This window comes from Aspergillus brunneoviolaceus (assembly GCF_003184695.1).
Source record: "Aspergillus brunneoviolaceus CBS 621.78 unplaced genomic scaffold BO95scaffold_51, whole genome shotgun sequence".
Taxonomy (NCBI): domain Eukaryota; kingdom Fungi; phylum Ascomycota; class Eurotiomycetes; order Eurotiales; family Aspergillaceae; genus Aspergillus; species Aspergillus brunneoviolaceus.
The window spans coordinates 140,666-164,896 of record NW_020290781.1 but is presented as its reverse complement, the minus strand read 5'-3'; the positions used below and the strand labels follow the sequence as shown (position 1 = coordinate 164,896).

Sequence of the window (24,231 nt, the reverse complement as noted above, 5' to 3'; positions counted from 1 at the left end):
GGGGGGGGGGGGGGGGGTTTGTTTAGGAGAGGATCCAAGGCAAAAGACGTACGGTTGACGTCAATGGGAACACCAGCCCAGCCGCAGCGGGAAAGTATGGACAAGAAGGTGAAGAGAAAAAGATGATGATGATGGTGATGATGATGATAATATATGGTTCCAATTCCACCCCCTCTTCTGATTTCCCAGTTAGTTGACTTTCTTTCGGTTGTGCTTGCATTGAGGGGACCACAAAGACATCGATCTCTGATATCAATTGTGCAGCACGGTACTCCGTACAGTACATTGAAACCCAACCACCACACCCATGGTAAGTCGAGTCTCGTTGTTCCGTGGATCTGTTCGCGCGGGCGGGCCGAGTCCGAGTCTCCCGTGAAAGAAATGAGGGAAATTGACACCTGATTTTTTTTCTCCCTTCCCTCAGGCGCCAATCCACCTTCTCCAGAGTCGGGATGACTCCAATTGCCCCAATTCCATCTCCGGGGGTGGCATCGCCGGTATCGTCCTCGGCACGATGGCAGGAACCCTGCTGCTTCTCTGGCTCTGGAAGCTTTGTGCCATGAATCATGAGATGGAGAGCGAGCCCGACTACGGGGAGACCAATTTGCCTACCAACCGAGCGCGCCATCGCCACCGGCAGCGACGGAGCCCGTCATACTACTATGTGGAGAAACCGAGGAGTTCGGTAAGGAGGCCCGCGAAAGTCTATCTCAATTGATAGGGTGTGGATGAGGAATGGAAGGAATTGGGAGGGATAGAAGGATGGAAGTAGAGGAAGCTGGGGAGAGGGGGCGGTTTAATGTGTTTGTTGAGTTTCGAATCACGTATGGTTACGATGGATGTACATGTCGATATGACCTTTATGCTATATAATAATACCCTGGATGAATCATACTATAGACTGTCCGACACGAAAGACTTATGATAATGATCGGATGACTGACTGATTGATCTATCGATGATTCATGTACGCATAACTACAACAGCCATTTGGCCGAGTGGCGGCAGGCCACGAATCTTAGTAGCCGGTTATAATCCTTTGACGATTTCCACCATGAAAGATCATGGTCAGTTGATCTGCAAAACTGTGGTGCTCTTGGTTCTCTTGCCAAGTGGGAACGGTTCCATCCTTTCCATTTTTATCCTTCTTGGTCGTTATGCAATGTCTATTTGCCTATCTGCGAAAGTGGGGTGAACTGGCACTGGAAATTAGACTGACCAGCGCCGAGCATGTTCGTGTCGAAGTCGCATCTAATATGCTCATCTGTAGGCAGTGACGTTAATAGATTAACCTGTCAGAGATTGTCCATTGTGAAGTCTGCAGAGACCTTCATACAGAGTAGCAGGCATGGCTTGGCACGATACCGGCTACACGACCTCTCCATGTTTCGAATTTATCTGCAGTTGTGCTCCCTTACCTTGGCTCTGGGAGACTCGCGCAGACCGTTGGCTGCGGAGAGTTGAGAGGGGGTGGGGGAATCGAACGTTTGTGCGGTTGGAAACCACAATCTCCAACCATGTTGACAATTCTACCCTTGTTGCCCCCCTTTTCCCCCCTCACGGCGTTACAATCCCGATATCTGCTGGTAGGACTGAGTTTGCCGCAAACCTACTCCGTACCTCTCTACATGACTTGCCACCAGCCAATTAGCAGATCCAAGTGAACTGCCACGGCACTGACCCTCTGTGCTGTGCTGAGACCAAGAATGGATCCTCACCAGGCGGTGCCAGAACTAGTCAGGAAGAGTGAAAATCCATGCCTTTAGTTGTGCTTGTTTGATTGTCCCTTGGGAACCGTGGAGTATATGTGCCTCAAGGTGGGTGGGTGGAACGCAAGGTCATTCGATGGGCAATTGCAGAGGAGTTCGGCAGTGGCTGCAGGTACGATACATGAAGCAACCCGAGAGTGGCGGTGCCATTGGCTCTTTCTGGGTAGTAAGGAGCACTCACAGCTTCATCATGGATACCTTACTCATACATAAGTATCATTTCTGGTCGATGATCGCTCAATTAACTCCTTTGAAGCTGCTTTACCGGTGCGCTTATCATTTTAATCAGTTTGAAATCTTCCCTTTCCCAGCCAGCAGTTCTCACGGGCACTGTGGACTCATCCCCGAATTGCTGTTAGTAGTTTGTCGGGTGTTTGAAAGTGAACCCCTTGTTCCCCTGAGGCAGAACCCTGATTGGTGTACGGATCTATCGTCGGCCTTATTCGACCCAATCATGTTGGTCCTTGGAACCATCCGAGCCCTTCCGTGGTCGTGGGGACAGCACTAGTCCCTATTAGGACTAAATTCAGGGCCAGGGACCACGCTAGCCAGCCGAACCAGGGTAGATTTGTGGCATACCAGGCTGTTTCAGGACTAGTCTCCCTTCATGAGTCGGGTGGTTTCCTGTTTGGAGCAGCCCCTGAAATGATTAGGGCCAAAAACTAGTGACATCGACTGCAGACTCGCAGCTTGGATGAGAGACATGCACCTTGTTTGTGTCTCCAATTCGGGTTTAAAAAAAGAATAACTTATAATTCTAACTATTATGATCGAACAAGAAAAGAGAGCGAGGGGAAAAAAAAAGGAAGGGTTAAAAAAAACTAGTCATTGTGGTTGGGGTCAACCTAGTATCTAGTAAATTAAAGGAAAATGCTCTCGCCGTCATGTCTCTTTTTCTTCCCCTCTCCTCCGTCCGTTCTTCCTCCGCATCAGTTCCATCCCTCTTGCCTCTCATCCCTTCTTGTGGGTGCTTTTCAACCTCCTCGTGCGACTCGATCGCGCTGCCATTCTTTTGAGACTTGAATCTTCCTCTCTCTCTTCCTCTTCCCCACGCTTTCGGTCTCACTCCTTACGGACCGTTAGAGGAATTGATCTCAAACACTCGTCCCCCCCCGGGTGCATTGCCAGGAAACGCCCCTTTATCGCACCTTATCTTGCCAGGAAGCAAGCGTGTGTGACCCGCAGTTGTCCTGACTCGCCTCTGCTCCCTTGAATACTATCTTTGACAAGACGAGGGGACCGTATCTCTCAGTATCTGGAGAGTGGTGATCCTAAAGGACGTGACTGTCCATTATGTCTTTCTTTAACCTCCTGGCCCTGATCGTGGCCCAAATTTACTTAGTGGCTGCTCAGACCTCAACCACATGCAACCCCCTCAACGCCACCTGCCCGTCGGATCCCGCATTGGGCACGACTTTCTCATGGCAATTCAACGAGACGCTCGACTCCAAGATCTGGGAGACCACCAACGGCCATATCGCCATCACCGACGCCGGCGCGAATTTCACCATCGCTAAGAAGCTGGACTCCCCCACCATCAAGTCGACCTTCTACATTTTCTTCGGTGTCGTTGAGTCATGGGTCAAGATGGCCAAGGGTGGCGGTGTGATTAGCAGTATCGTGTTGGAGTCCGATGACCTGGACGAGATCGACTGGGAGTGGGTGGGCTACAACACTAGCTCAGTCCAGTCCAACTACTTCGGCAAGGGTAACGATACGTCCTTTGACCGTGGAGGCTTCCATTATGTTCCCAACGCCGACACCGAGTTCCACAACTACACTACCTACTGGGATGCCGCGAAACTGGAATGGTGGATTGACGGCACATTGGTGCGCACGCTGAAGTACGAGGATGCATTGGACGGCAAGAACTATCCGCAGACCCCCTGCACACTCCGCTATGGTATCTGGCCCGGTGGTGACCCGAGCGAGCCTCTGGGAACAATCGAGTGGGCGGGCGGAGAGATCGACTATGATGCTGGTCCGTACAATATGGTCGTCCAGAAAGTGCGCGTACAGGACTTCCACACCGGCAAAGAGTACGAATATACCAATCATACGGGCTCGTGGGAGAGCATCAAGGTCGTAACGTAAGTCCTCCTCGCCATTGAGATATTACATGACGGACTACTAACTCTGGAGCTCCAGGGGTAATTCGACGGCTGCCGTGGAATTGAATAAGGAACCGGAGAAGACTCTGGCCCAGAAATGGGCTGAATTGCCCACCGGTGCCAAGATCGGTGTGTACGCTGGCTCTGCGGCTGTCGGAGCCATGCTGCTCGCCGCATTCATTTTGTTCTTCGTGCGCCAGCGCAAGAAGGGTCGTCTCGAACACGCATTGGACGACGCCAAGTGGAACACGGAGCGGACAGAGATGGACTCTTTCCAACAAAATTGGAAACAGACTGAATGGAGAAGTAAATCTGGCTACAAACCGGTATCATAGCCGGGGCCGCGATTCACCTGAAACAGATAACCACTCTGTTCGACGATGAAAATGAAGGTTTACTTACACGCTCTGGTGGGAAAAGACGCCATCTCCCTCGGTTCCATATGCAAGGTTTCTTGCGCCTTGCCTCCCCAATCGGCACGTTGTCCTCGGGACAAAACGGACCAGCCTCGCTCCTGCTTTGCTGGCCAAGGTGGTGCGCGAGCTGTTCTTGTTATCTGAGCTCCTGGTGATCGTGCATCCATTCCTGCCACGAAGTTCTTCTCTCGACCTTGGTCGATTTCTTGTTTCTTTTCATCCTGTACACTTTTGCGACGCTTCTCATTTCCTCAATCTCTGTTTCATCTACCTTTTCGTCTCTGGATTGTCGAGACTCCAGGGCCGACAAACCTTGACTACTTCCTGTATATATGAATATATGTTGTGTGTGGTCCTACTGAACCATATTGATTTCCTCTACTCTTTCTTCTAGAAGGGCGTGCGGGGGTTCATTGCTTTTAGTGAATCGGGCCAGGCTGCTTTTATTGCGGCCCCATTCTACCAGTTTGATAGACTTCAACGGATTACCAACTCCTGTTATCTCTTATCTAAGTCCAGGTTCAAGCTGGAGGCTCCCCGTTCAGTTCCATGTATGTTTCTCAGAGTCTTACGTTACTCCGAGACTCCAATTCGTCTTACGGCGAGCACCCTAATGTATCAATACCACCTAAGCCAAATGGCCTCACAGTGGGGGCTGCAGAGCCCCCTCCGTCGAGTTAAGCAAATCTTCAGGGACTAAACACCGATCACGGTCCTAGGTCTGGGCTATGGCCTGAGCCTCGGACCACCTCGAGCGGTACTATAATGTTGGCTTGGCTTGCTTGTCATCTGGATCGGTGGGCTTACGGGCTGGACCGCTGAAAGATGAAGCAGAGGTGCGACACTGGTGTCGTGGACGAGTGTGCAAGTTGGGGGCCGAAGATAAATCGATAAGCCTCGTCTGAGATGAACCATGGGTCCTGACTGGATCCAAACCATTGACTTCGGGTCTTCGGGTCCTCGGAGCCTTGTCGGAGTATGCTATAAAGAAAAACAGAGATAGCAAACAGATACAAGGTGGTTTACTCCTGTTGTGAAAAGGGAAGAGACGGGCTCGAGGTGGGCAAAAAACGATCCCGGTGCGACTCGAACGCACAACCTCTAGTACCGGAAACTAATGCGCTACCATTGCGCCACGAGACCAGCTGTTGAAGTTATAGCTCTTACTTTGACAACATTTACAGGATCTATGCTGTGTAGAACATCATATGAAGCAGCTTCATTCGACGCTTCGTTACTACAAATTGCCAAACTTATATCTCACTTATAGTTGACTTGAAATACAATCTTTTACCTATCAGTTGTTTCCGCAAAAGGTCCCTTATTTGCATCATTTTCACAGTGGCAGTTGGGGCCTGATCCCGCTATAGCATAGTATGGTCTATATCTTCCTCGAGCTTTCTTTTCTTTTGTTTTATGTATAAAGGCGTGAGAACATCGCGTACCGCTATACCAAACACTACATAAGAATTGCATAGGAGCTCGGAACTGCGCGAGTCGACATACGTAATAACGACATAGATCACACAGCCCGGCCACATCTCAAACAAAATTCAAGCAGAAATCGCATCGATGGCTTTGTGATGGGGCAGGTTTTGTGTCCGATGGAAGCTGGGGGTTACATATTAGCTAACCACAAGCCTTGTCTGTTCAGCGGAGAATGGGGAGAGGCAAGGTACATGGTTCTCGATCTAGTGCTCGAAGAAATGGTTCACGTGGGATTGTGGGTAGTGGAGATGATAACGGATTGGTACTGCCTTCATAATACCCAGTAGATTTTTGGTAGATGGGAGAAAGGCGCCTCGTCTCAGATACTACGGGCTGGCGAGGTTGTGGCCAAGGGAGTGGTATACTCGTTGGATGAGCATCTTGCTCCACGTACCCAGGAAGGCGCGAGGGAAGTTAAGCATGCTATAGTCGAGGGAGGCATCACTCCCACCTACAAGCGAAGGGACCGATTTACGAAACTATACCAGACTCGAGAGAAGCAAGTTGAATTCCAATGCAGTAGTCCTCAAGTAGACAACATCACAACCCCAACGAGTAAGCAAAGTGATACACCAAACACCGTATCCACAACACCCAAAAAAAAAAAAAAAAAAAAAAAAAAAAAACACGCACACTCATCTCCCTTCCCGACAAGACTCATGCCCCCGATGATGTACCCCCAAAACTCCATCCACTGCTCCCCGCTATGCATAACATCGTATATCTCCATAATTGAACTTTCCCTTCCTTACAAGCCCCCCTCCCCCCTTCCCTCTACCCGCAAAGACCTACTCCACATCCATCCCCTCCAACCACTCCAAAAACTCGCCGCGACGCTTCTGGTCGAGACAAGTCAACGCATTCCAAAGATCCTCGATTTGAGACAATATGAGCTGCGCGGTAGCGCCAGCCCGGAGGATCTCCTCCTGCCGCTCGACCGCGGCCGTCTGCACCTCGGTGCGCAGGGTGGCGAGCTCCGCTCGCTGGCGGGTGGCTTCGTTGCTGAGACGGGCGATCTCGTTGCGGAGAAGCTTGTTCGCCTGTTGCAGGGTCTTGTTCTCCTGCACAAGGTTGCTGTGTGCCTCGAACAAGGTGTTGTTGTGCTGGGCCAAAGTGTTGAGCTGGCTGGTGACCTGCTGCTTGAAGATGCCGAACTGGAGATTGTGGGACCCCAGCTCGGTGCGGAGCTTGTCGACGGCGGTGTCCTCGTCGCGCCTCGGGGGGTTGGTGGTTCGGCCGCCCAGAGCGTGTGGATGGCTTGGGGGCACTTGAGGGTGGATCCTCGGTGCTCGAGGAGCTTGGTTGGACATCGTGGTGGTGGTGATGTTTGGGATTGTAGGGTGGAGATTCAGATGGTAAAGATGGTTGTGGTAGTGATATTGGTGGTAAGAATGGTGGTAGTAGTGATGTGGTTGTGCGAGACTGGAAGGTGTTGAGAGGTTGAAGATGGGAGTAACAAAGATAATAGTTGATGTGCTGGTTATGGTGTGGGTGACTCACGGCGTTGATTCAATAATGATGTTGTGTGGTCTACGCGAGGTCATAAAGTTCGACACAATGCTGGTCCTACCGGATCAGACAATCGTGAAGTGCTCAATACCCTATGCCTCATTGTGTCATCATGAGGATAAAGCTAATCTCAGCATGAACCCCATCACTGGAACTGTCGTGCAAGCACTGTTGTAGCTGAGCGAAGAATTCATTGGTTGGTTGATATTGTATGATGTATCATTCAAAAGAAGTCACATTCGTCCTGTCTGTTCATGATGCCGCTAACTATATCTATCGAGAAAATGGTAGCCTGGTCTTGTGGCCATATGTATCGCTGTTCATTGTCTGACATCTTCTATCCTTCAAAAGGAGTCTCGTAAGGAGCTTCAGCCTGTGGCGTAATTCTCGCGAGGTGTCGTCTCTGACCATCCGCCCAGTCGAACAGTGCACTGTGCGCCGCCACACGGTTCTGTAATAGTTAGCCTTCTCAATCTTGTTTTCCATCATAGGGGAGCTTGAAAGCACTTACATCCCAAACAACAACAGTGCCAGGACGCCAGCGGACCCGTGTCTGAATATCTGCAGACAGCGCAATGTGGTCGTAGAGGAACTTCAGCAGGAACTCTGACTCCTCCTTCTTGTATCCGACAATGTAGCGAGTGACTGAAGCTTTGTTAGTCGCTTGGTTTTCTGTGATACGGACGTGACCTTAAACTTACACTGTGGATTGACAAACAGTGCTTTCTCTCCAGTAACCTAGACAGCACGTTAGAACGAATACACCCACTAATCTAATTCTTCTTGAGAAGCACTCACTGGATGAGTCCGGACAATGGGATGCTCAGATGTGATCGGGTCTCGTCGTGCAATACCGCCCTTGTTGAGGCTGTTGTTGACCTGCTCAATACCGGAGTGAACCGCTTTCAACCCGTGCAGCCTCTTTCGAAATTCAGGCGAGAGGCGTCGGTATGCCTGTGCCATATCCGCGAACAAGGTGTCTCCTCCAGTTGATGGTCCATCCAGGAGATACAGGAAGGTGGTGCCAGGGGGCTGCTTTTCGAATGTTACATCGGAGTGCCAGGTGATAGAGTTGGTGTGTGTAGCCAGGAAGTCGGCACCACTCGTGTCATCAGCTCCGCGGTGAACGAGATGAATCTCCGGATAGCCCTTGGGGGCTCCAGATGTCTGATGGATGTGGTGTCGGCCAAAGTAGCCACCCCATTCGAGGGCTTCATCGATAGGAAGATGCGCAAAGTCCTGGTCACGGAAGGCTAGATGAGGCTCGACATTAGCACAGAACCTTGCAGAACAGCGGAGAAGCCTGTGGCTACAACTCACCGACGACCTTTCTTTGGGCGACGAATCGAGCCAGTTGATCCTTGCCTTCCTTCGTCAGCTGGCTCAGCTGGACACCACGGACTTCACTGCCAATGGTGGGAGTGAGGTCATCCACTTGCGCTTTGTCCTTTGGCAAGAGGTCAGAGAAAGAGAGGTCCGCATCCTTGCCGTGGTCATAGTGCTCGAATGGTTGCAGAGGAGGGTATCTGCGAAGGTCAGCGGGGGTCAAAAGGTGGCCAGTAGGTTAGGGCTGATGTCGAACCTTTCTGTCTCGTTGTCCCAGACGGGGAGGTATTTTGGGAATGATGCGGGCGGCTGCTTCTCTGTACCCTGGACTTCGTCGTCATGCTTATAGACCTCTGCATATCCGATTGAGTTCTCTTTGTTAAAGCCCGAATCGGTCTTCAGCGCGGACACCGGCTTTGCCCGGAGAGAAAGGGTCGGGGTCTCAGTAATGGATGGTGCCATGATGGTGGTTTAGAATGGAGGAATATAGATTGGGTTTCTTCCTTCTTGAGAGAACTTCGATCTGCGAGTGGGCACCGTTCGCTCTGGCATATATAATCACCATCCTTTTTACGATGACTCGATGCGCCGTCACGCAATTCCTGCGGGGTATGCATGGCCGAGCGAATTCCGGCAATTGCTGGTTCGCGAAGGGGGTACGAGGTACAAGGTTAGGTACAAGGTTAGGTACAAGGTTTCGAACGATAACGACATATGGGCATCAGTGCTCGTCTCGAGGAGGAATGGCGGGCGTTGATCAGATAATCTTCGAGGCGGAGTACTGGCCTATTGCCGGTCTTCCCAATCTGGTGGTGAGTGTCGTATACTTAGTAACCCTGGCCAGTGTTTGTTACTGTTAGAAGTACCCCATACACAATCAAGGAACTTGGTTAACCTTGAACAATGCCGGAGGATGAGACTGTGTTCCACAGGGTTGACGCTGGTTGAGGCAAACGTGGTTTAGTGCAACATGGCGTGATAGCCATGGTCCCTGGCGCAACCTTCCCCCTCCAAAGCTCAAACAAGCTCAACTCCCCACCTGACCCGCATTCACTCATAGAAATCGTCCTCATCGTATGAAAGAAGTTGAATTAGAAGGAAATCGGTTGGTTTGGTCAATGGTCAAGACATTGTTCGCAGTGTGATTGTAGATGAGGTAGATAAGAGAGGGTCAAGGCAAGCACATTTTGCTAGGGCGCATCAACAGTTCATTGAGACTGCATTGGCCTTGACAAGTTTACGCAGCACTGCAGCACTTCGCCGTAGACTTGTATACTCGCCTCCAATCAGCATTGACAGAGATGTTGTCATGTTGCTGACGAAACGTATCACCATCGACCAGTGCGATGGTGAAATCGGAGGATTGTAAGGCAAGAGTTATGGAAGTACCGACGCGGGTAAAGTGCAGCCACCGCCTGAGCGATCCCGACCCATTAAGGCCCCGCCGCGTCTTCGGCCGTTTCCCGCAGCGGAGATCGAACTAGACTTGAATCCTACATCCTACTACTCGACTACTCCACGCTAACAACTACCGGACTCTCTTTACTTCTTCTGACTTGTTCCTCATAACGTCACTTATGCTTCGTTTGCGTGATCGCACTTACTTGAGTAGGACACCCCGTGAGACTGCAAGACATTGAGATTTGTATCATTTTCCACAGCTTGACGGCCTGATCTCGCCGCCATGGCTGCGCTTGATGTTGGCCTCGACGCAAGTGCCACCCTACCACGAGCTGTTTTACTTCATAGCTTATCGCCCGAGATGCCCGGAGTCTTTCTTGGTCCATTACGTTCATGCCATGATTGGCTACATCAACCTTTCACAGAACATCATCTAGCAATTAGCCTATCTGTCTATATTGCCGAGCGATTGCGTGATGAAGCTTCATGTTCGCCTGCTTGGGATGAAGCATATCAAAAAGCTCATCTGGTCCTGCATTTGTTATTTAAATCTTTTCGGCTGCCGCAAACAAGATCTTTCGTATCTTACGTCTAAGTGGTCAACGTTTTTCCATTGGCAAGATGGGCTCGGATAATGTCCACGATATCCCCGTGGACACAGTCCCCGCGGGCGAGGACAGTAAAAAGAGTCCCGTCACTGCAGTGGCATCAGGCTCGTCCACATCATCCCTCGAATTCGCCGCGGTGCAGCGTGTCAAAGGGGGCGGTGCATTCGACACCTCAGAGGATCCTCGGTACTATAAGCCTATCCCCGAGTATGAAGGCATACACCGTTGGGATCCCTACTTTGAGTGGACGGAAGAGGAAGAGAAGGCCTTGATCAAAAAGGTATTTCCAGCAAGCGCTTCTCAATAAGCGTATAGAGCTAATGAAAAGCAGATTGATTGGCGAATCTGCACATTTGCATGCGTGACATTCTTTGCACTCCAACTCGACAGAGGCAATGTTGTCCAGGCTAATTCCGACACCATGCTTGCGGATCTGGGGATGAATACCAATGACTACAACAACGGGCAGACAATCTTCCTTCTCACATTCTTATTCGCCGAGCTGCCTTCGCAGTTATTATCCAAGAAGGTCGGACCAGATCGCTGGATTCCTTTCCAGATGGTTTCATGGAGCTTGGTTGCTGCATGCCAAGCCTTCTTGAAGAATAAGACCGGCTATTTCATCTGTCGGGCGCTTCTGGGACTTCTAGAAGGTGGATTGTAAGTCAAAAGTCGAATGCTAAAGTCGATTTTTCTAGCTGACAGTTACCAGTATTGCCGACACCATCCTCTTCCTTTCCTTTTTCTACAAATCTAAAGAGCTACCGGTCAGACTCAGTTATTTCTGGGTTTCTTATGAAGCTACTGCGATTGTTAGCGCTTTCCTGGCGGTTGGCTTCCTCCATATCCACGATGCTGATGGTAAGGGTGGCTGGCGGTACCTCTTCGCATTCGAAGGTCTAATCACTGGGATCATCGGAATCATCGCTATCTTCTGGATGCCTGCATCACCGACACAAACAAAGGGTGGCCTCCGGGGTAAAGACGGCTGGTTCAACGAACGCGAAGAGAAGATTCTTGTCAACCGCGTGCTGCGTGACGACCCTAGTAAGGGAAGTATGCACAATCGGCAGGCTGTATCGCTCAAGATGCTATGGACTGCTCTATGTGACTATGATATGTGGCCGATTTATTTGCTCGGTCTGACATGGATGATTCCCAACACACCTGCAACAAACTACATCACTCTCGAGCTCAAATCCCTGGGCTTCGGTACCTTCCAGACGAATCTTCTCACCATTCCTGCCTATGTTATCTTCATTATCAACCTTCTGTTCTGGACTTGGGTCTCCGAGCGCTTCAATCAGCGTTTGTTGCTTGGCCTCGTCATGGAATTCTGGTGCTTGATTTTACTCATTGCACTAGTTGCTCTTCCGGACGGGGCCAGCGCATGGGGACGATGGGCCATTCTCATTCTATTGATTGGCGCACCTTATATTCATGCTATCGTCGTGGCCATGACATCCAGAAATGCAGGCTCAGTTCGGACGCGAACAGTCGCTAGCGCTGTGTACAACATGATGGTGCAAGCGTCCAATATTATTGCCAGTCAAGTGAGTTAACCCTTTAACACTTAGTCTGTGCTGGAAGTCAGCTGACATTTCCCAGATCTATCAAGCGAAGGACAAGCCATACTATCATACTGGCAACAAAGTACTGATTGCCATGGCCGTATGGAGTATACTAGTTTTCATTGGGGCCAAGCTCTACTACATTTGGCGTAACAAGTAAGTTCACCCAATCCCACTGTCTGATTATCATGCTAACACTAATTCAGACAGAGAGCCGCTATATGGGACGCTATGTCCAGTGCCGAGAGAGAGGCATACCTGGCCGATGTCGCTGACAAGGATCTTGGTAACAAACGGTCAGACCCCTGAGCTTTTCTCATCGATTACGAATATTTCTCTAATAACCCCGCAGCCTCGACTTCCGGTTCACTCATTGAGCCGTCTTTCATATACCTTACGAAGCCTCCACACATGGCGTTTCTCGGGGAGACTCTATAGAGTCTCATTGGACTTAATGACTTTTAAAAATAGATGAATGATAGATAGCATCTCATAGAGACTAAACCTCAATGGCTCATGTCTGAAACCAATCAAGCAACAGTCTAAGCATACTGAGCAAACGTAGAAGTTTGGACTGTGCTTCACTGGATCAAAGCGCGAACCAAGGCAGATGACCGGGGTTGAAGAGCAGATAAGCAAGCAGGGTGCCTAATCAATAGTTACCTTTGGGGCGGCGGAGCTGATAAATCAAAGATGACTTCCCCACCATAAGCCTCCCCCGCGTCATAGCATACTCAAACGAACTTCAACTGATGCCAAAATAGGACGCGTACTGTATAATGAAGATAAAATAATGTCGACTTCCAGCCCAATCCACTTCTTCGACATCAAGTCGACCCTCTCTGGTGAGTACCGTAATCTAAGAAACCAATCTTCATTTCATCCACATCACAAACCACAAAACAAAACTAGCATCACGACTAACGCCCCACCAGGGTCAGAGAGGGCGTGGTCCCCCAACACCATCAAGACCCGAATGGTCCTCAACTACAAGCAGCTCCCCTACACGCAGACCTTCCTCTCCTACCCAGACATCGCCCCCTTCCTCTCACACAGGGGAGTCCGCCCTCAAGCCGAAGGCCGACCCTACACGCTGCCCGCCATCTGCCACCCGGCCTCCCTCCCCGCCAGCCCCTCCGGCATGCTGATGGACTCGCTCGCCATCGCCACGCACCTTGAAGAAGCCTTTCCCAACACTCCATCCCTGTTCCCCTCCGGTGACGCCAGCTACGCGCTCGCGCTGGCCGTCAGCAAGCTCATGGGCGCCGTCTGGATCAACGCCGTCCCCCTGGTCGTTCCCCGCGTCGCGGACTTCCTGGATGCGCGGGGCCGCGAGTACTTCATCAAGACGCGCTCGGCGCAGTTCGGGAAGCCCCTCTCCGAGGTCCGGCCCCGGGATGCCCGCGAGGTGGAGCGGCTGATCGACGCGATGAAGCGAGATATGGCCGTGATTGTGATGATGCTGCGGGGCCGGCGTGGGAACAAGGAGAACGACGACAACAACGACGGTGGTGGCCCGTTCTTTGAAGGGAAGACCCCCGGGTATGCGGACTTTCTGGTCGTGGCTGTTTTGGCGTGGTTCCAGCGCGGGGATAGCACGGTTTGGGCGGAGATGCTTGCGGTGGGGGATGGGGAGGTCAAGGCGCTGTGGGAGGCTTGTTTGCCGTGGGTGGAGGGCCAGGGCGAGGAGAAGGATGAGTCGGATTGGGAGATTCCTCGTTGAAAGTGTGTTTTTCGCTCTTCGCTTTCGGGAAGTCACGGGGGTGCAGTGGTGGGTTTGAAGTCGCTCCAAGTGAGCCTGGGGCTGCAATAAGTGAAAGTGTTGAAAGCATTCCATTTCGCGCGCCTGAGTTCTGGGAAATAGTACATGATAAAGAAATGAGAATATGAGTTACAAGGAGAAATATCTCTCTTCCGGACACAGTCCCCCCCCCTGCCCCCTGCCCCCTGCCCCCAACTGCCCAGCCCTTCCCCGGGTTGCCAATACCATTGTACACTGTGGGTTGTAAATCTGGACAGTATCGACCAATGTGAAGAAGCCTCCCACCGAGAAAATCGCAGATTCGCCAAAGATACACACAATATATGGTTTTACAGTCCGCGAAGGAAGTTGGCCTCTCTGATGCCCTTTCTCCGGGCATCTCTCGCGCTTCTGGTGATTTCGGTCCGCTTCTCGAGACTCTCGGCGGCGATAACCAGGGTATCCTGGGCCTCTGCCTGATCGCGGTTGTAGGCCGCGGGTGTGATATCGTTGGCCTGTTCGTGGATGGGGATCACGGGAGGGAGGTTCGCGGCGCGGGCAGCCATCTTCTTCTCGTAGCGCTTGCGCTGCTTCTTGTTCAGGGCTGTGATTGAGGAGAAAGAAGCACGGTGTTAGTCAAAGAGAACCAAGCTGGGGACGAATTTCGTGGCATTGATTGATGAGAGGGTCCCTTACTGCTTGGATCAACGCCACCCTGCTCAGTCTTCCCCTTCTTGTTCTCATCCAACAAGCCCCACAGCCAATCGGGGTACTCCGAATCCTCCAGAGCGAGCAGATCAGGCTTGTTCTTGAAGTAGTTGAGCCCATTCAGTTTCGTGCCAGCAAGGCAGCTACTCGGGGGGCGCTCGACGACCTTGCGGGCCTTGCCGGGGTGAATATCACTGTGGACGCCGTCCGTGGGGGTGCTCAATGGTTGCGACACTCCAGGGGTGGCGGAGGAGACGGCGGACGCGACGGTCACGTCGCTCACGCCGGGCTGTCGGGGCTTGGGCGGCGGCGGTGCGGCGGACACGGTGGGCTTGCTGTCACTGTAGTTGCGGAATTGAGCCCGCTGGATGGGAAGAGAGAGCTGGCGCGCGCCAGACAGGGCAGGCGACGTAACCGTGTGCTGCTGGAATCGAGACAGGATGCCGGTCCGGCATCGTTGGCAGATCATTTTGAGGGTGTGAAGTCTGGCAGGTTTCGGCTATACCAAAGACCAGAAAGAACGAATGATAGTAACTCGGTCACCGGAGTCGTGGTATGCCGTCCTCAGCCCCAAGACAAGCCGTGCACGCTGAATCGAATGCTGTGTAATGGAATCCTACCGACCGGCACGCAGTGAGTGTGCACTGATCGAGAAAACTGCGGCATGAATTTGGATGCCAAGCCGGAGGTGAGCCGACACGTGACCGTATCACGCAGTATTCGATGACTTGCCAACAAGCCCTTGATTTGAACAGTCTATCTGTTGGAAAGGTAGATTTCCAATGAGATCGAGCTCAAGAGACGATTTGTGTCTAGCTTCCATCATTGCCAGAGATTCTGAGCTGCGTCCTGCCCATCTACCGATGGCTCAATCACCATATCACATCGGTAGTGATGGATCATGTGATCCGTGACTAAGCCAGAAGTCCTAAGTTACTTTCGCGATAAACCGATACGGGCAGCCCGACGAATATACTTCAACCTCAACCTTGTTCAGATACATCTGTGACCGTCCTGCCAAAAACATTATCATGTCCCTGACATCGCTCATGATGTTAGGTCTGCTTAGTGACCTTGGATCTGGTCAATCCTACCCAATTTTCCGCGCATGTCGAGTATCATGATTCTACTAAATGCAGATACCCGTTGTTTTGAGCTCGTCCCGGCTCTTCTTATATATGTTTGCTCGGCATCAACACAAGTTTCTGATCCCTCTACTCTTATTTGGAACCACCATGCTTTCTGAACGCTTCCAATGTCCAAGCTTTGTACTATTCTCACTAGACTATTCCAAGTGCGACGAATGCGGCTTCTTCGAGCTATCATGGAACCCGAAGTGACGTTTCGACAGATAAGGTACCCGCGCATGTACCGAATGATTTCCAGGTAACCCGCGGCATCTAGAAGTGATGGGCATGGCAACGGTTCTTGGGCGCCTGTCGATACATTACTGCGTTCTAAAAGCAGAGCTGGGACATGCCTTAACCGTCTAGCAATCCCACTGTCCCGGTCACCGCTGCTCCCGTGCGGACAATTTCCGTCCGCAGATGGATCCTCGACTTCCCTGCCGATATCGACTAACAGGAAGTGTCAACGAACATTGCAGGAACCGAGCATCATGCCATCCCGTCCCTGGTTGCCTCGTGCATTATCACTCACATCCCATGCATGTCGACTGCCGTTATACCTTTGCCGCCTTGTCAATGCCTGCAACTGCGTCCCGCAGGAAGCACATTACTGGAGAGAACAGGGCAAAGCTAAGGCAGGCTGCGCAATCTCTCCGGAGTTCTCATATTGCTTGTCTGACAGCGAAGCCATCCATTGGTTCTAGCCATTCTCGCCGTCAGCGCTAGTCTCCGATGTTCATCTCCAGGATGGTCGTGTGAGCAGTGCTATCTGGCTTCGAACGTCTGATAAGAACATGATAACCCTCCCCGGAATGCCTTCCTTGCTTGACTGCGCCGAACCTAAACATTTAAAGAGCAGAGAAGACCTGCAGAGACTGCATCTACGTCGAAAGATGAAGTGTTGGCAGGCAGTCTGACTAATCATTCACCCGAACGTTCATTCCTTCCGCTCTTTGAATCGTCCATGCTTTCTCCCTGCCCCTCATTCCCCCTCTCTATCATTGCCCAAGATCTCCTGCTCTGTTCAATGATATGCATTAAGCATACGCATTTCGCGACGGCATTGGTCTCGTCGACTATTTCGGAATCTTTTCATGCACCTGGAGCATGATAACAGATTACAACGTTCTCGAGCGCACATGAGGCTGGCTGCACGGCAAAAGTGTGGCATTGGCCAATCTACTAACACTATCCAGATAAGGAATGTGGAAGGCCTCGCACTTAGCGAACCCCTTCGACGTCTCGGAACAAAGCCAGATGTAAAGTATAGTGGTTTCAAGTGCCTACTATGTGATGGGATGAATATAGCGAATGCGTTCGTCTCTATCATGCAAAATATCACGAGTTGCTTGAGGCTGTCGAAATTATGTCCCAACACACGAACAGGAATCATGGGGATATACGAAAAATCGGTAACCGAAGGAAAATTATGACGGTCACAGGACGATAAACGAAAGAATCATGAAAGGTAAAACCCAAACCAAGCGCCACATAGATGAAACAGGGTGATTAAAACAATATCCAGGCCTATGCAGAGAGGCCACTGACATCAAGGAAATTGCACAAGCTCACACACGCATCTTTCAGCGTTTTCTCAGTTTTCCACTCGAGCTCGTTCTGTGATCTAGTTGCCACTGCAACACACGAGCCAACATCACCAGCACGACGTCCAGCCGCTTTGCGGGGAATGGGTTTGGAAGAAACGCTTTCCATGGTGTTCACAACCTCCATCACAGAATGGCCGCGTCCTGTGCCGAGGTTGAAGGTGCGGAAGTTCTCAGCCAATTTGCCTCCATTGGCGGCACTGAGGGCAGCGATGTGCCCTCGGGCGAGATCGGTAACGTGGATGAAGTCGCGGACGGCAGTGCCGTCCTCAGTGTCCCAGTCCGTGCCGAACATTTGCAGCTCCGCATATTGCCCGGTCATGACTTTGACAACCACAGGCAGGAGATTTGTGGGTATTTGGCGGGGATCTTCGCCAAGGAGACCGGACTCATCGCATCCAATCGGGTTGAAATACCGGAGAGCGACAATGGTCCATTCTGGATCAGAGGCCGCGAGGTCTGCTAAGATGGCCTCGCAGATCCATTTAGTGCGGCCGTAAGGGTTGGTGATGCCTGTGCAGCCAGCCTTGACCTGTTGCTCGGAACCGTTGTGGTCCGTGAAAGTCTCATCCTTGTGAACGCAGAGTTCCTCTTTCAGCGGCAGGCCGGAGGTGGCCAAGGTGCCATACACGGTGGCAGAGGATGAGAAGATAAAGGTCTTGATGCCATAGTCACCCAAGGTGGTAGCAAAGTCGATCAGACCACTGACATTGTTGGCATAGTATTTCAGAGGGTTTCTGATGCTCTCTTCAACTGCTTTGTAAGCAGCGAAATGGATGACACCAGCGATTTTGGACTTGGGGGAACCCCATCTGGATTGGGTTTGGTACTGATCGAGAAGCTCCCGGAGAGCAACAGTATCCCGGAAATCATGAGCGTGCAGCTGCAAGGAAGGCATGCATGTTCCTTGTTGCTCATGATGCTTGGACGCCAGCAGCTTGATGCGGTCGAAGACGCTCTGGAAGGAGTTGCTGAGATTGTCGATCACGATTACATTATAATTGGCTTTGAGTAGCTCCAATGTTGTGTGACTTCCGATGAACCCGAGACCCCCTGTAACGAGGATGTACTGATCGAGGGGGAAGTTGCGCAGCAACTCCTCGAGATTGCCATCAAACAAGACGGATGACTGCGTCGCTGGCGTATCGACGAAGCCCGGGGAGTTAGGCTCCACCGGAGTGCTTGCATCGGACTGTCGAGGGCTCTCCATTATCGGCAATGAAGGAGGGCGGGGGTTTGGGAAGATGGGAAGTACAACTTCAAAGGTGAAGCAGATCAGGAAACTTTGGTCAGACAATGACAAGGAAACGAAAGACTTTTATTCGAGCGAGGGTTCGTTCGATGACGGCGGGTGACTCCGAACAGGATCGGATGAGATCAAAGACAGGAGTTCCCAAATCTTATACTCCTTTGGAAGAACGAGCGGCGGCCCTATGCTATGGTTCTCCGATGTAACCGCTGCTGAATCTGGCCAGCTAGGTTGGGCGATGATATCGTGATCGGTGACTTGCTTATTTACAACCAGGGAACATGGCCATACGAAGCGAATGGATATCAGAGAAAGGAAGCGAAAGACGAGGTGTAAGAGGAGGATGGCGAAAGGGAAATAATAATTATTAAAAAGAAAAGAGGAAGGACGAGAGAAGAAAAAGGGAATAAAATAAAATATGGATAGAAATCGGTGGGAGCGAACGATGGTACCAGAGGATCTGGAAGAAGCAGAAGACAAAAAAGAAAGAGTGGAAGAGAAAAAAAAGCAAATATAAAGAGTCGACGATGTCAGCGAGAGATCTTATTGGGATGGAACAATCGGGCCTAGAAGACTGATTGACTGACTGACTGACTGACAGAGTACGTGAGTGAGTGAGTGAGTGAGTGATTCGATTTGACTTAGCCTTCGGGTTTGTTGGAATCTCGCCTCTTTGGTGATTTATTTTTTGGGTTATTTTTAATTATAATTTTTTTATTATAATGGTTGATGACTTGGGACTGGACTCTTCGATCGAACTCTAGACGCCTCCACAGAGACTTGCAGCAGCAACAACTACAATCAGAGCAAGAGCAAAAGAGCATCAGCAATCTCGAGTACATCATACATCATCGGATATCCGCCGATACGAAACAAGAGAGTACCAGAGGAAAAGGAAAATACAGTAAGTAGGTAAGTAAATTGGATGGAGAATTGGGACAAGTAGGGGCGAAACCAGAAAAAGAAATTGTTCCAGCAGCAAAGCAGAAACAGCAGCAGAAACAGCAGTAACTTAGCAGTCGCAGTAGCAGTAGCAGTTTCTATTGCTGCTGCTTTTGCTGCTGCTTTGCTGCATGGGCGAAACCCTGCCCCGCTCTATTTTGGGCTCGCGCGCGCCATTCATCTCTTTTTGCGCTTTACCTGCTGTGTTTTTTTCCTCTCCCTCCCCTCTCCCGTCCCAAGTCTCTTACTCACCCACTCACTCACTCACCCATTCAATCATTTTACTCTTTTTTCTCACTCAGCATCAGATTATTCAGTTACGTTTGGAAGGCTGACTAGACCACTACTTAATTCTAGTCCTTCAAGGCCCGATTCTGGCGCAACTCCGCTATTATGGAGCAGCCCACCAGCCCACTTGCCCACTTTTACTACCACCACCCATTACCACCACCACTACTACCACTACTACTAGCCAGAACCCACTTTCAAGTGCAGTACTAATTTGACTCGCCCGCAAGTGTTGGTGCGCACGGTTTCAGCTATCCTGCTCCTGGCTCCGTCATAATCACCCATTATCGTTGTTCATCATGATGGGGCAAGAAAAACACGTGAGAGACCGCCGCTGTCTCTCCAGTACACGCTCGCGAGTTATCCTCGCCGTCTTTGTTATCATTGCCATCCTCGCCGTCGTCATTCCACCAGCAGTTGTGGTCACTCTAGACAAGAAGAACAGCATGGGTCCTAAAGCTTCAGTTTTTGTTCCGCTCTATGTGTATCCTGCTCCCGGAGCTTGGGATCCGCTAGAAAAAGTGTACGTTTTTGTCCGGTCTTCATGCTTCTTTGAGCGCCATCCCAAATCGACCGTCTCCCCTTCCCCTCCCCCCCGGCCAACCATACATACGTCTTCCCTGGTCTATGCTCGTTCGCCCCGTGGCATGATACGGGTAACTTCAATGCATGGCGGACTCAGCTAAGCGCCACAGGGTCTCTACACATCCCGACGTCAACTTCACGGTGGTGGTCAACCCCGGTAGCGGCCCTGGGCCCGATGCTTTGCCTGACGCCAACTATACCCGAGAGGTTCCTAAGCTCGCTTCCTATGACAATGTTCGTCTACTAGGTTATGTCGCTACCACGTACGCCAATCGCAACATCTCGTTGGTGCGCCGCGACATTGAGACCTATGCGGCGTGGCCGACCAACAGTTCCAACTCCAAGCTTGCGGTTCGGGGCATATTCTTTGATGAAACGCCTCAGCAATACGATGTGAATACCTTGGCATATCTTCAAGAGCTGACGGCGGTGGTTAAGAGCCATCCTGGCCTTGGGCCGGATAATTATGTACGTGAGACGTTTCTTTCCGTTTTCCCTGTATTTTCATTACCATGCCGGCCCGGGGGTCATTGTTCCTCCCCATACATGGTTACTTACATAACTTTCCTTACCAAAATTCCGGTTCCCGGTATCTGGGAGACGGCTCCACCCCTTTATGATTTTCCTTGCTCCACTGTCGATTTTGCTGTTTGCCGGGTGATTATTTTTTTTTCTCCTCCCATGGAGAAAAATATTATCGACAACGCAGAGCTCATTGTTGAATCCTGCCCCCTTTGTTTCTTCTCTATGACCCGAATTTCCATCCGGTCCGGATCGGATCGTCGTTTGGGTTGTTCACTGTTGTTTCCTCATCGAGGAAGATGAACGGGAAAGAGAGAAACTCGGCTAGTTTCTAGCTCGGCTCGAGCCTAGTCTAGCCCAACCAGCCTAGCCACCTTTGTTGTTTCTTTCAATCGCTAGCCATTGACATTTCGCCGTTCGTTTCGTGGCTGACATCACTCGTTTTTCGCCGCTTGTTGTCCAGGTCGTCCACAACCCCGGCGTGATCCCTGACTCCCGGTACCTGAGCACCGCTGATTCGACCGTCGTCTTCGAGGCGACTTACCAGACCTTCCTGGACCGTCAGGGGGCTAAGCTCTTCCAGGAGATCCCCAACAGCACGCGCCAGCAGCTCACGGCCGTCGTGCATTCGGTGCCCGCCAGCGTGGAGGGCTCGCATTTCCGGAACCTAGTAAAGCAGGTGCGCAAGGTCGCGGATGAGGTGTTCATCACCCATCTCGATACGAATTACTATGCCAGCTTCGGGAGCCAATGGGAGCAGTTCGTCGATCTGATGGCGAAATCGTGAGAGCTGCCTTTGACAGGCATCTATGATGTGGCGCGTCTGAAAAAAAAAAGGGCTGGTCTAGTCTCTGCTGTAGTTCTACAGTTCCTTCTATCATATATTTGGCGGCCAATGGGGTGGTGGTATATATTCTGCTTTTTCGTGTTTTGGCGGCTGCTCTTCTCATCAAATCATTAACATATCGGCTGTGTCGCTTCTCGGATGAATGGAATGAAATCATGGTCTGGTATACGACAGTATAGTATAGCAACTGGGGGTTTCCCAGATCATGATGAATGTGAATGACGTATTTACGAGCTCAATGAGAGAACCGAAAGTCAATTGTTGATTTTCGATACAAAATGTCAGCAGCCGGGCGTACGGTGCTGCAATACCACCTAGCCTATCTAGTTCTAGCGCAGTACAGTATATACAGCGCAGACGGCTGTAGCAACATCTGAACTTTTTTTTCTCTCGAAACCAACCAGAAAAGAGACTTACGACTACGTACCCTGCATTAGACCGGACCCCATGTTCATGTTCCTGTTCCTTTATCCAGGGCATTCAGGCAGAAAAAACAAACTTGGAGAAACGACGACCATCACCCACTTGGACATGACCACCAACAAAAAAAAAAGCAAAGACCAGACAGAACAGGACAAGTGATTGTTTCCCCTCCCATTGGTAAATCTCCCATTGGACCTTTCCGGCCCCCTTGAAGGGAAGAAGTTCTTGGGAGTTGCTTCGTTGAATTCTAAACATAACCCTGCAACCATCATCCCTTCCCCGCCCCCTACCTTCCTTCCAATGTAAGAAGTTAGGGCAACGGCAGGTACGGGCTGCCGGTTTTATTGTCCCTTATTTTTCGGATTCTGAATTTCGTCGAAAGTATTTTACGTGATTACGTGACATCCGCGTTATTACCGCGGAGGTGGATAGAAGTGAGTTGAGGTTGACAAGTGGGGTAATTTTCAAAGGCGACAGATATTCAAGAGGGAAAAAAAAGAAAAAGAAAAACAGAAAATACTGATAAAAAAGAAAGAGCTCGGGCACTTAGCTAGTTCTAGCGTGTTATCCACTTCATCTAGCCTTTTACGGCTCTAGCGCGAACCGATAACTGCATCGACCTGGTAGGTACAGTACCTAGGAAGTAGTGGTGCTGTGCATCCCTATTCCAGAGGGTAAGGCAGCGACAACAAGTCCAAGTAGTTAGGACGCATTGGGAACCTCACCGGCAGGCCGGGGTCTTGGCCCCACGCTAGAGTCAAGACCAAGAGGCAAAGATGACGGAAAAAACCGAGTCGAGAAGGGCTCAATGCATGGCATTCATGCCAAGGTGCTACTACTCGCTGGTGACCTATTGAGGCCAGAAGAAGGCGGATGTCGAAGGCTGCGCTATAAGTGTCTTAGACCATGATTTAGATCATACTGTAGTCCCTTGTTGAAGGGCTCAGTCAGTCTAGACTGCCCAAAAGGTTGGCCGGAGCAGAATAAATGTGCAGTAGCTGAAATGTGTGGGAGTCGCTTGCTCCGCGCGCTCCTCTTTGCTTCCTGAGGATTGGAATTACGTGCTAGCCAAAGGATGAGATGTGCTTGGCAATGGTGCCTTATGTGTGTGGTTGGCAGACAACAAACATGAGAATAGACCCTCAGGGCTGGGAATCGGTCTATTGCATGGGCCAGTTGGAGGTGACTTACCTGCAATTTTCTATTAGAGAAACTCACTTCTATACATAGTACCTTGCATATGAACCATGCTAGAAGTGCACTCAGGCATTCTCAAGCATAATGATCCTGAGACCATAGCATGAAGTAGAATGGTTTGTGTTACCTGCGAAGCAATTCAGCTGATTCTACACCAACCTGTGGTCAGGGGGAATAAACACTTGCCTGACATCGTTGCATGATCAAAGAATAACTGGTGAGAACAGTGAAGTGGCAAACTGGACCAATCCAATCCGGCGGAGGAGCCAGGCGCTGAAGTCAATAAAGACTACAGCAGGGACTAAGTTAGTGACCCTGCAATCGTGGTTCCCAGTATGGGGCCAGCTAAATTGTACCAAGATCGAACATGTAGCAAAAGTGGGGGCATGCTAGGTGTTCGCGAACATGTTAGTAGGGCTGGTTGGTTGGGTTTTTCCGACAGCTGCCATCTTAGGAAAATTCATGCAGAGCGGAAACTGCTGGATGATAGAATCCTACTGGCGTCTATCGCAATGAAAGGATTGCCAAGCCAGTCGGAGAGCTCAATGCAGTATCCCGCATTGGGAGACTCACCATCCTGCCAGCGGATGGGTTGATTTGTTCCACAGACTCCTGCTGAGGTGATGAATTGGTGAGGACAAGCTGGTGGATTCGCGCAGGACGGAGGGGAGAGGGTCAGTCAAATTGCGGAGGAAAGAAGTGACACAGGTGCGTTGAACTCGTCTCCATCCATGGGGAATGTGCAGGATGTACCCTGCAGGGTGGCTGGATGTACGCCGTAGGCTTCCGAGCCGGTTGG

The 24,231-nt window shown here is 50.8% G+C and overlaps 9 protein-coding genes and 1 non-coding gene across 10 annotated transcripts; 5 read left to right on the top strand and 5 right to left on the bottom strand.

Moving 5' to 3' along the window:
- Positions 1–195: 195 nt before the first annotated feature.
- On the top strand, positions 196–858 carry BO95DRAFT_444902 (uncharacterized protein). The gene has a single exon (XM_025587000.1). The coding sequence runs from the start codon at positions 515–517 to the stop codon at positions 716–718; it is 204 nt and encodes a 67-aa protein (XP_025440255.1). The 5' UTR covers positions 196–514; the 3' UTR covers positions 719–858.
- Positions 859–2,927: 2,069 nt separating this feature from the next.
- BO95DRAFT_202986 (glycoside hydrolase family 16 protein) lies at positions 2,928–4,530 on the top strand. The gene is made up of 2 exons (XM_025581049.1): positions 2,928–3,859; positions 3,918–4,530. Exons 1-2 carry the CDS (start codon positions 3,063–3,065, stop codon positions 4,213–4,215), a joined length of 1,095 nt encoding a protein of 364 aa, XP_025440254.1. The 5' UTR covers positions 2,928–3,062; the 3' UTR covers positions 4,216–4,530.
- Positions 4,531–5,367: 837 nt separating this feature from the next.
- On the bottom strand, positions 5,368–5,439 carry BO95DRAFT_t215. The gene has a single exon. It is a non-coding gene; the product is annotated as a tRNA-Arg (tRNA).
- A 1,133-nt stretch (positions 5,440–6,572) lies between these two features.
- Positions 6,573–7,094, bottom strand: BO95DRAFT_465649 (uncharacterized protein; the record flags this gene model as incomplete). Its single annotated transcript, XM_025589151.1, has 1 exon — positions 6,573–7,094. One exon carries the CDS (start codon positions 7,092–7,094, stop codon positions 6,573–6,575), a length of 522 nt encoding a protein of 173 aa, XP_025440253.1.
- Positions 7,095–7,501: 407 nt separating this feature from the next.
- On the bottom strand, positions 7,502–9,295 carry BO95DRAFT_202953 (TauD/TfdA dioxygenase family protein). The gene is made up of 6 exons (XM_025581048.1): positions 8,876–9,295; positions 8,614–8,819; positions 8,092–8,546; positions 7,995–8,031; positions 7,805–7,938; positions 7,502–7,744 (listed from the first exon to the last, which is right to left on the bottom strand). Exons 1-6 carry the CDS (start codon positions 9,079–9,081, stop codon positions 7,631–7,633), a joined length of 1,152 nt encoding a protein of 383 aa, XP_025440252.1. The 5' UTR covers positions 9,082–9,295; the 3' UTR covers positions 7,502–7,630.
- A 1,346-nt stretch (positions 9,296–10,641) lies between these two features.
- Positions 10,642–12,576, top strand: BO95DRAFT_454811 (putative transporter; the record flags this gene model as incomplete). The annotated part of the gene is made up of 6 exons (XM_025588283.1): positions 10,642–10,908; positions 10,960–11,288; positions 11,341–12,181; positions 12,237–12,355; positions 12,406–12,495; positions 12,552–12,576. The coding sequence occupies 6 exons, from the start codon at positions 10,642–10,644 to the stop codon at positions 12,574–12,576; spliced, it is 1,671 nt and encodes a 556-aa protein (XP_025440251.1).
- A 338-nt stretch (positions 12,577–12,914) lies between these two features.
- On the top strand, positions 12,915–14,090 carry BO95DRAFT_444898 (putative glutathione S-transferase). Its single transcript, XM_025586999.1, has 2 exons — positions 12,915–13,041; positions 13,132–14,090. Exons 1-2 carry the CDS (start codon positions 12,993–12,995, stop codon positions 13,920–13,922), a joined length of 840 nt encoding a protein of 279 aa, XP_025440250.1. The 5' UTR covers positions 12,915–12,992; the 3' UTR covers positions 13,923–14,090.
- Positions 14,091–14,150: 60 nt separating this feature from the next.
- Positions 14,151–15,252, bottom strand: BO95DRAFT_444896 (mitochondrial 54S ribosomal protein mL54). Its single transcript, XM_025586998.1, has 2 exons — positions 14,637–15,252; positions 14,151–14,544 (listed from the first exon to the last, which is right to left on the bottom strand). The coding sequence occupies exons 1-2, from the start codon at positions 15,115–15,117 to the stop codon at positions 14,291–14,293; spliced, it is 735 nt and encodes a 244-aa protein (XP_025440249.1). The 5' UTR covers positions 15,118–15,252; the 3' UTR covers positions 14,151–14,290.
- A 2,003-nt stretch (positions 15,253–17,255) lies between these two features.
- Positions 17,256–18,929, bottom strand: BO95DRAFT_202887 (NAD-dependent epimerase/dehydratase family protein). The gene has a single exon (XM_025581047.1). It carries the CDS (start codon positions 18,587–18,589, stop codon positions 17,303–17,305), a length of 1,287 nt encoding a protein of 428 aa, XP_025440248.1. The 5' UTR covers positions 18,590–18,929; the 3' UTR covers positions 17,256–17,302.
- A 1,240-nt stretch (positions 18,930–20,169) lies between these two features.
- Positions 20,170–21,746, top strand: BO95DRAFT_340354 (spherulation-specific family 4 protein; the record flags this gene model as incomplete). The annotated part of the gene is made up of 3 exons (XM_025581957.1): positions 20,170–20,381; positions 20,554–20,911; positions 21,429–21,746. Coding segments are annotated over 3 exons (888 nt in total), but the record flags the coding sequence as incomplete, so codon positions are not given.
- Positions 21,747–24,231: the final 2,485 nt, after the last annotated feature.

Coding starts and splice junctions, on each gene's coding strand:
- BO95DRAFT_202887 (XM_025581047.1), bottom strand. CDS start 18,589: ATGGAGAGCCCTCGACAGTCCGATGCAAGCACTCCGGTGGAGCCTAAC.
- BO95DRAFT_444896 (XM_025586998.1), bottom strand. CDS start 15,117: ATGATCTGCCAACGATGCCGGACCGGCATCCTGTCTCGATTCCAGCAG. Junction 14,545..14,636: donor GGGTGGCGTTGATCCAAGCA/GTAAGGGACCCT, acceptor CCTCAATCACAG/CCCTGAACAAGAAGCAGCGC.
- BO95DRAFT_202986 (XM_025581049.1), top strand. CDS start 3,063: ATGTCTTTCTTTAACCTCCTGGCCCTGATCGTGGCCCAAATTTACTTA. Junction 3,860..3,917: donor GAGAGCATCAAGGTCGTAAC/GTAAGTCCTCCT, acceptor CTGGAGCTCCAG/GGGTAATTCGACGGCTGCCG.
- BO95DRAFT_444902 (XM_025587000.1), top strand. CDS start 515: ATGGCAGGAACCCTGCTGCTTCTCTGGCTCTGGAAGCTTTGTGCCATG.
- BO95DRAFT_444898 (XM_025586999.1), top strand. CDS start 12,993: ATGTCGACTTCCAGCCCAATCCACTTCTTCGACATCAAGTCGACCCTC. Junction 13,042..13,131: donor CGACATCAAGTCGACCCTCT/CTGGTGAGTACC, acceptor CTAACGCCCCAC/CAGGGTCAGAGAGGGCGTGG.
- BO95DRAFT_202953 (XM_025581048.1), bottom strand. CDS start 9,081: ATGGCACCATCCATTACTGAGACCCCGACCCTTTCTCTCCGGGCAAAG. Junction 8,547..8,613: donor CGCCCAAAGAAAGGTCGTCG/GTGAGTTGTAGC, acceptor AGCCTCATCTAG/CCTTCCGTGACCAGGACTTT. Junction 7,745..7,804: donor GCACTGTTGTTGTTTGGGAT/GTAAGTGCTTTC, acceptor TAACTATTACAG/AACCGTGTGGCGGCGCACAG.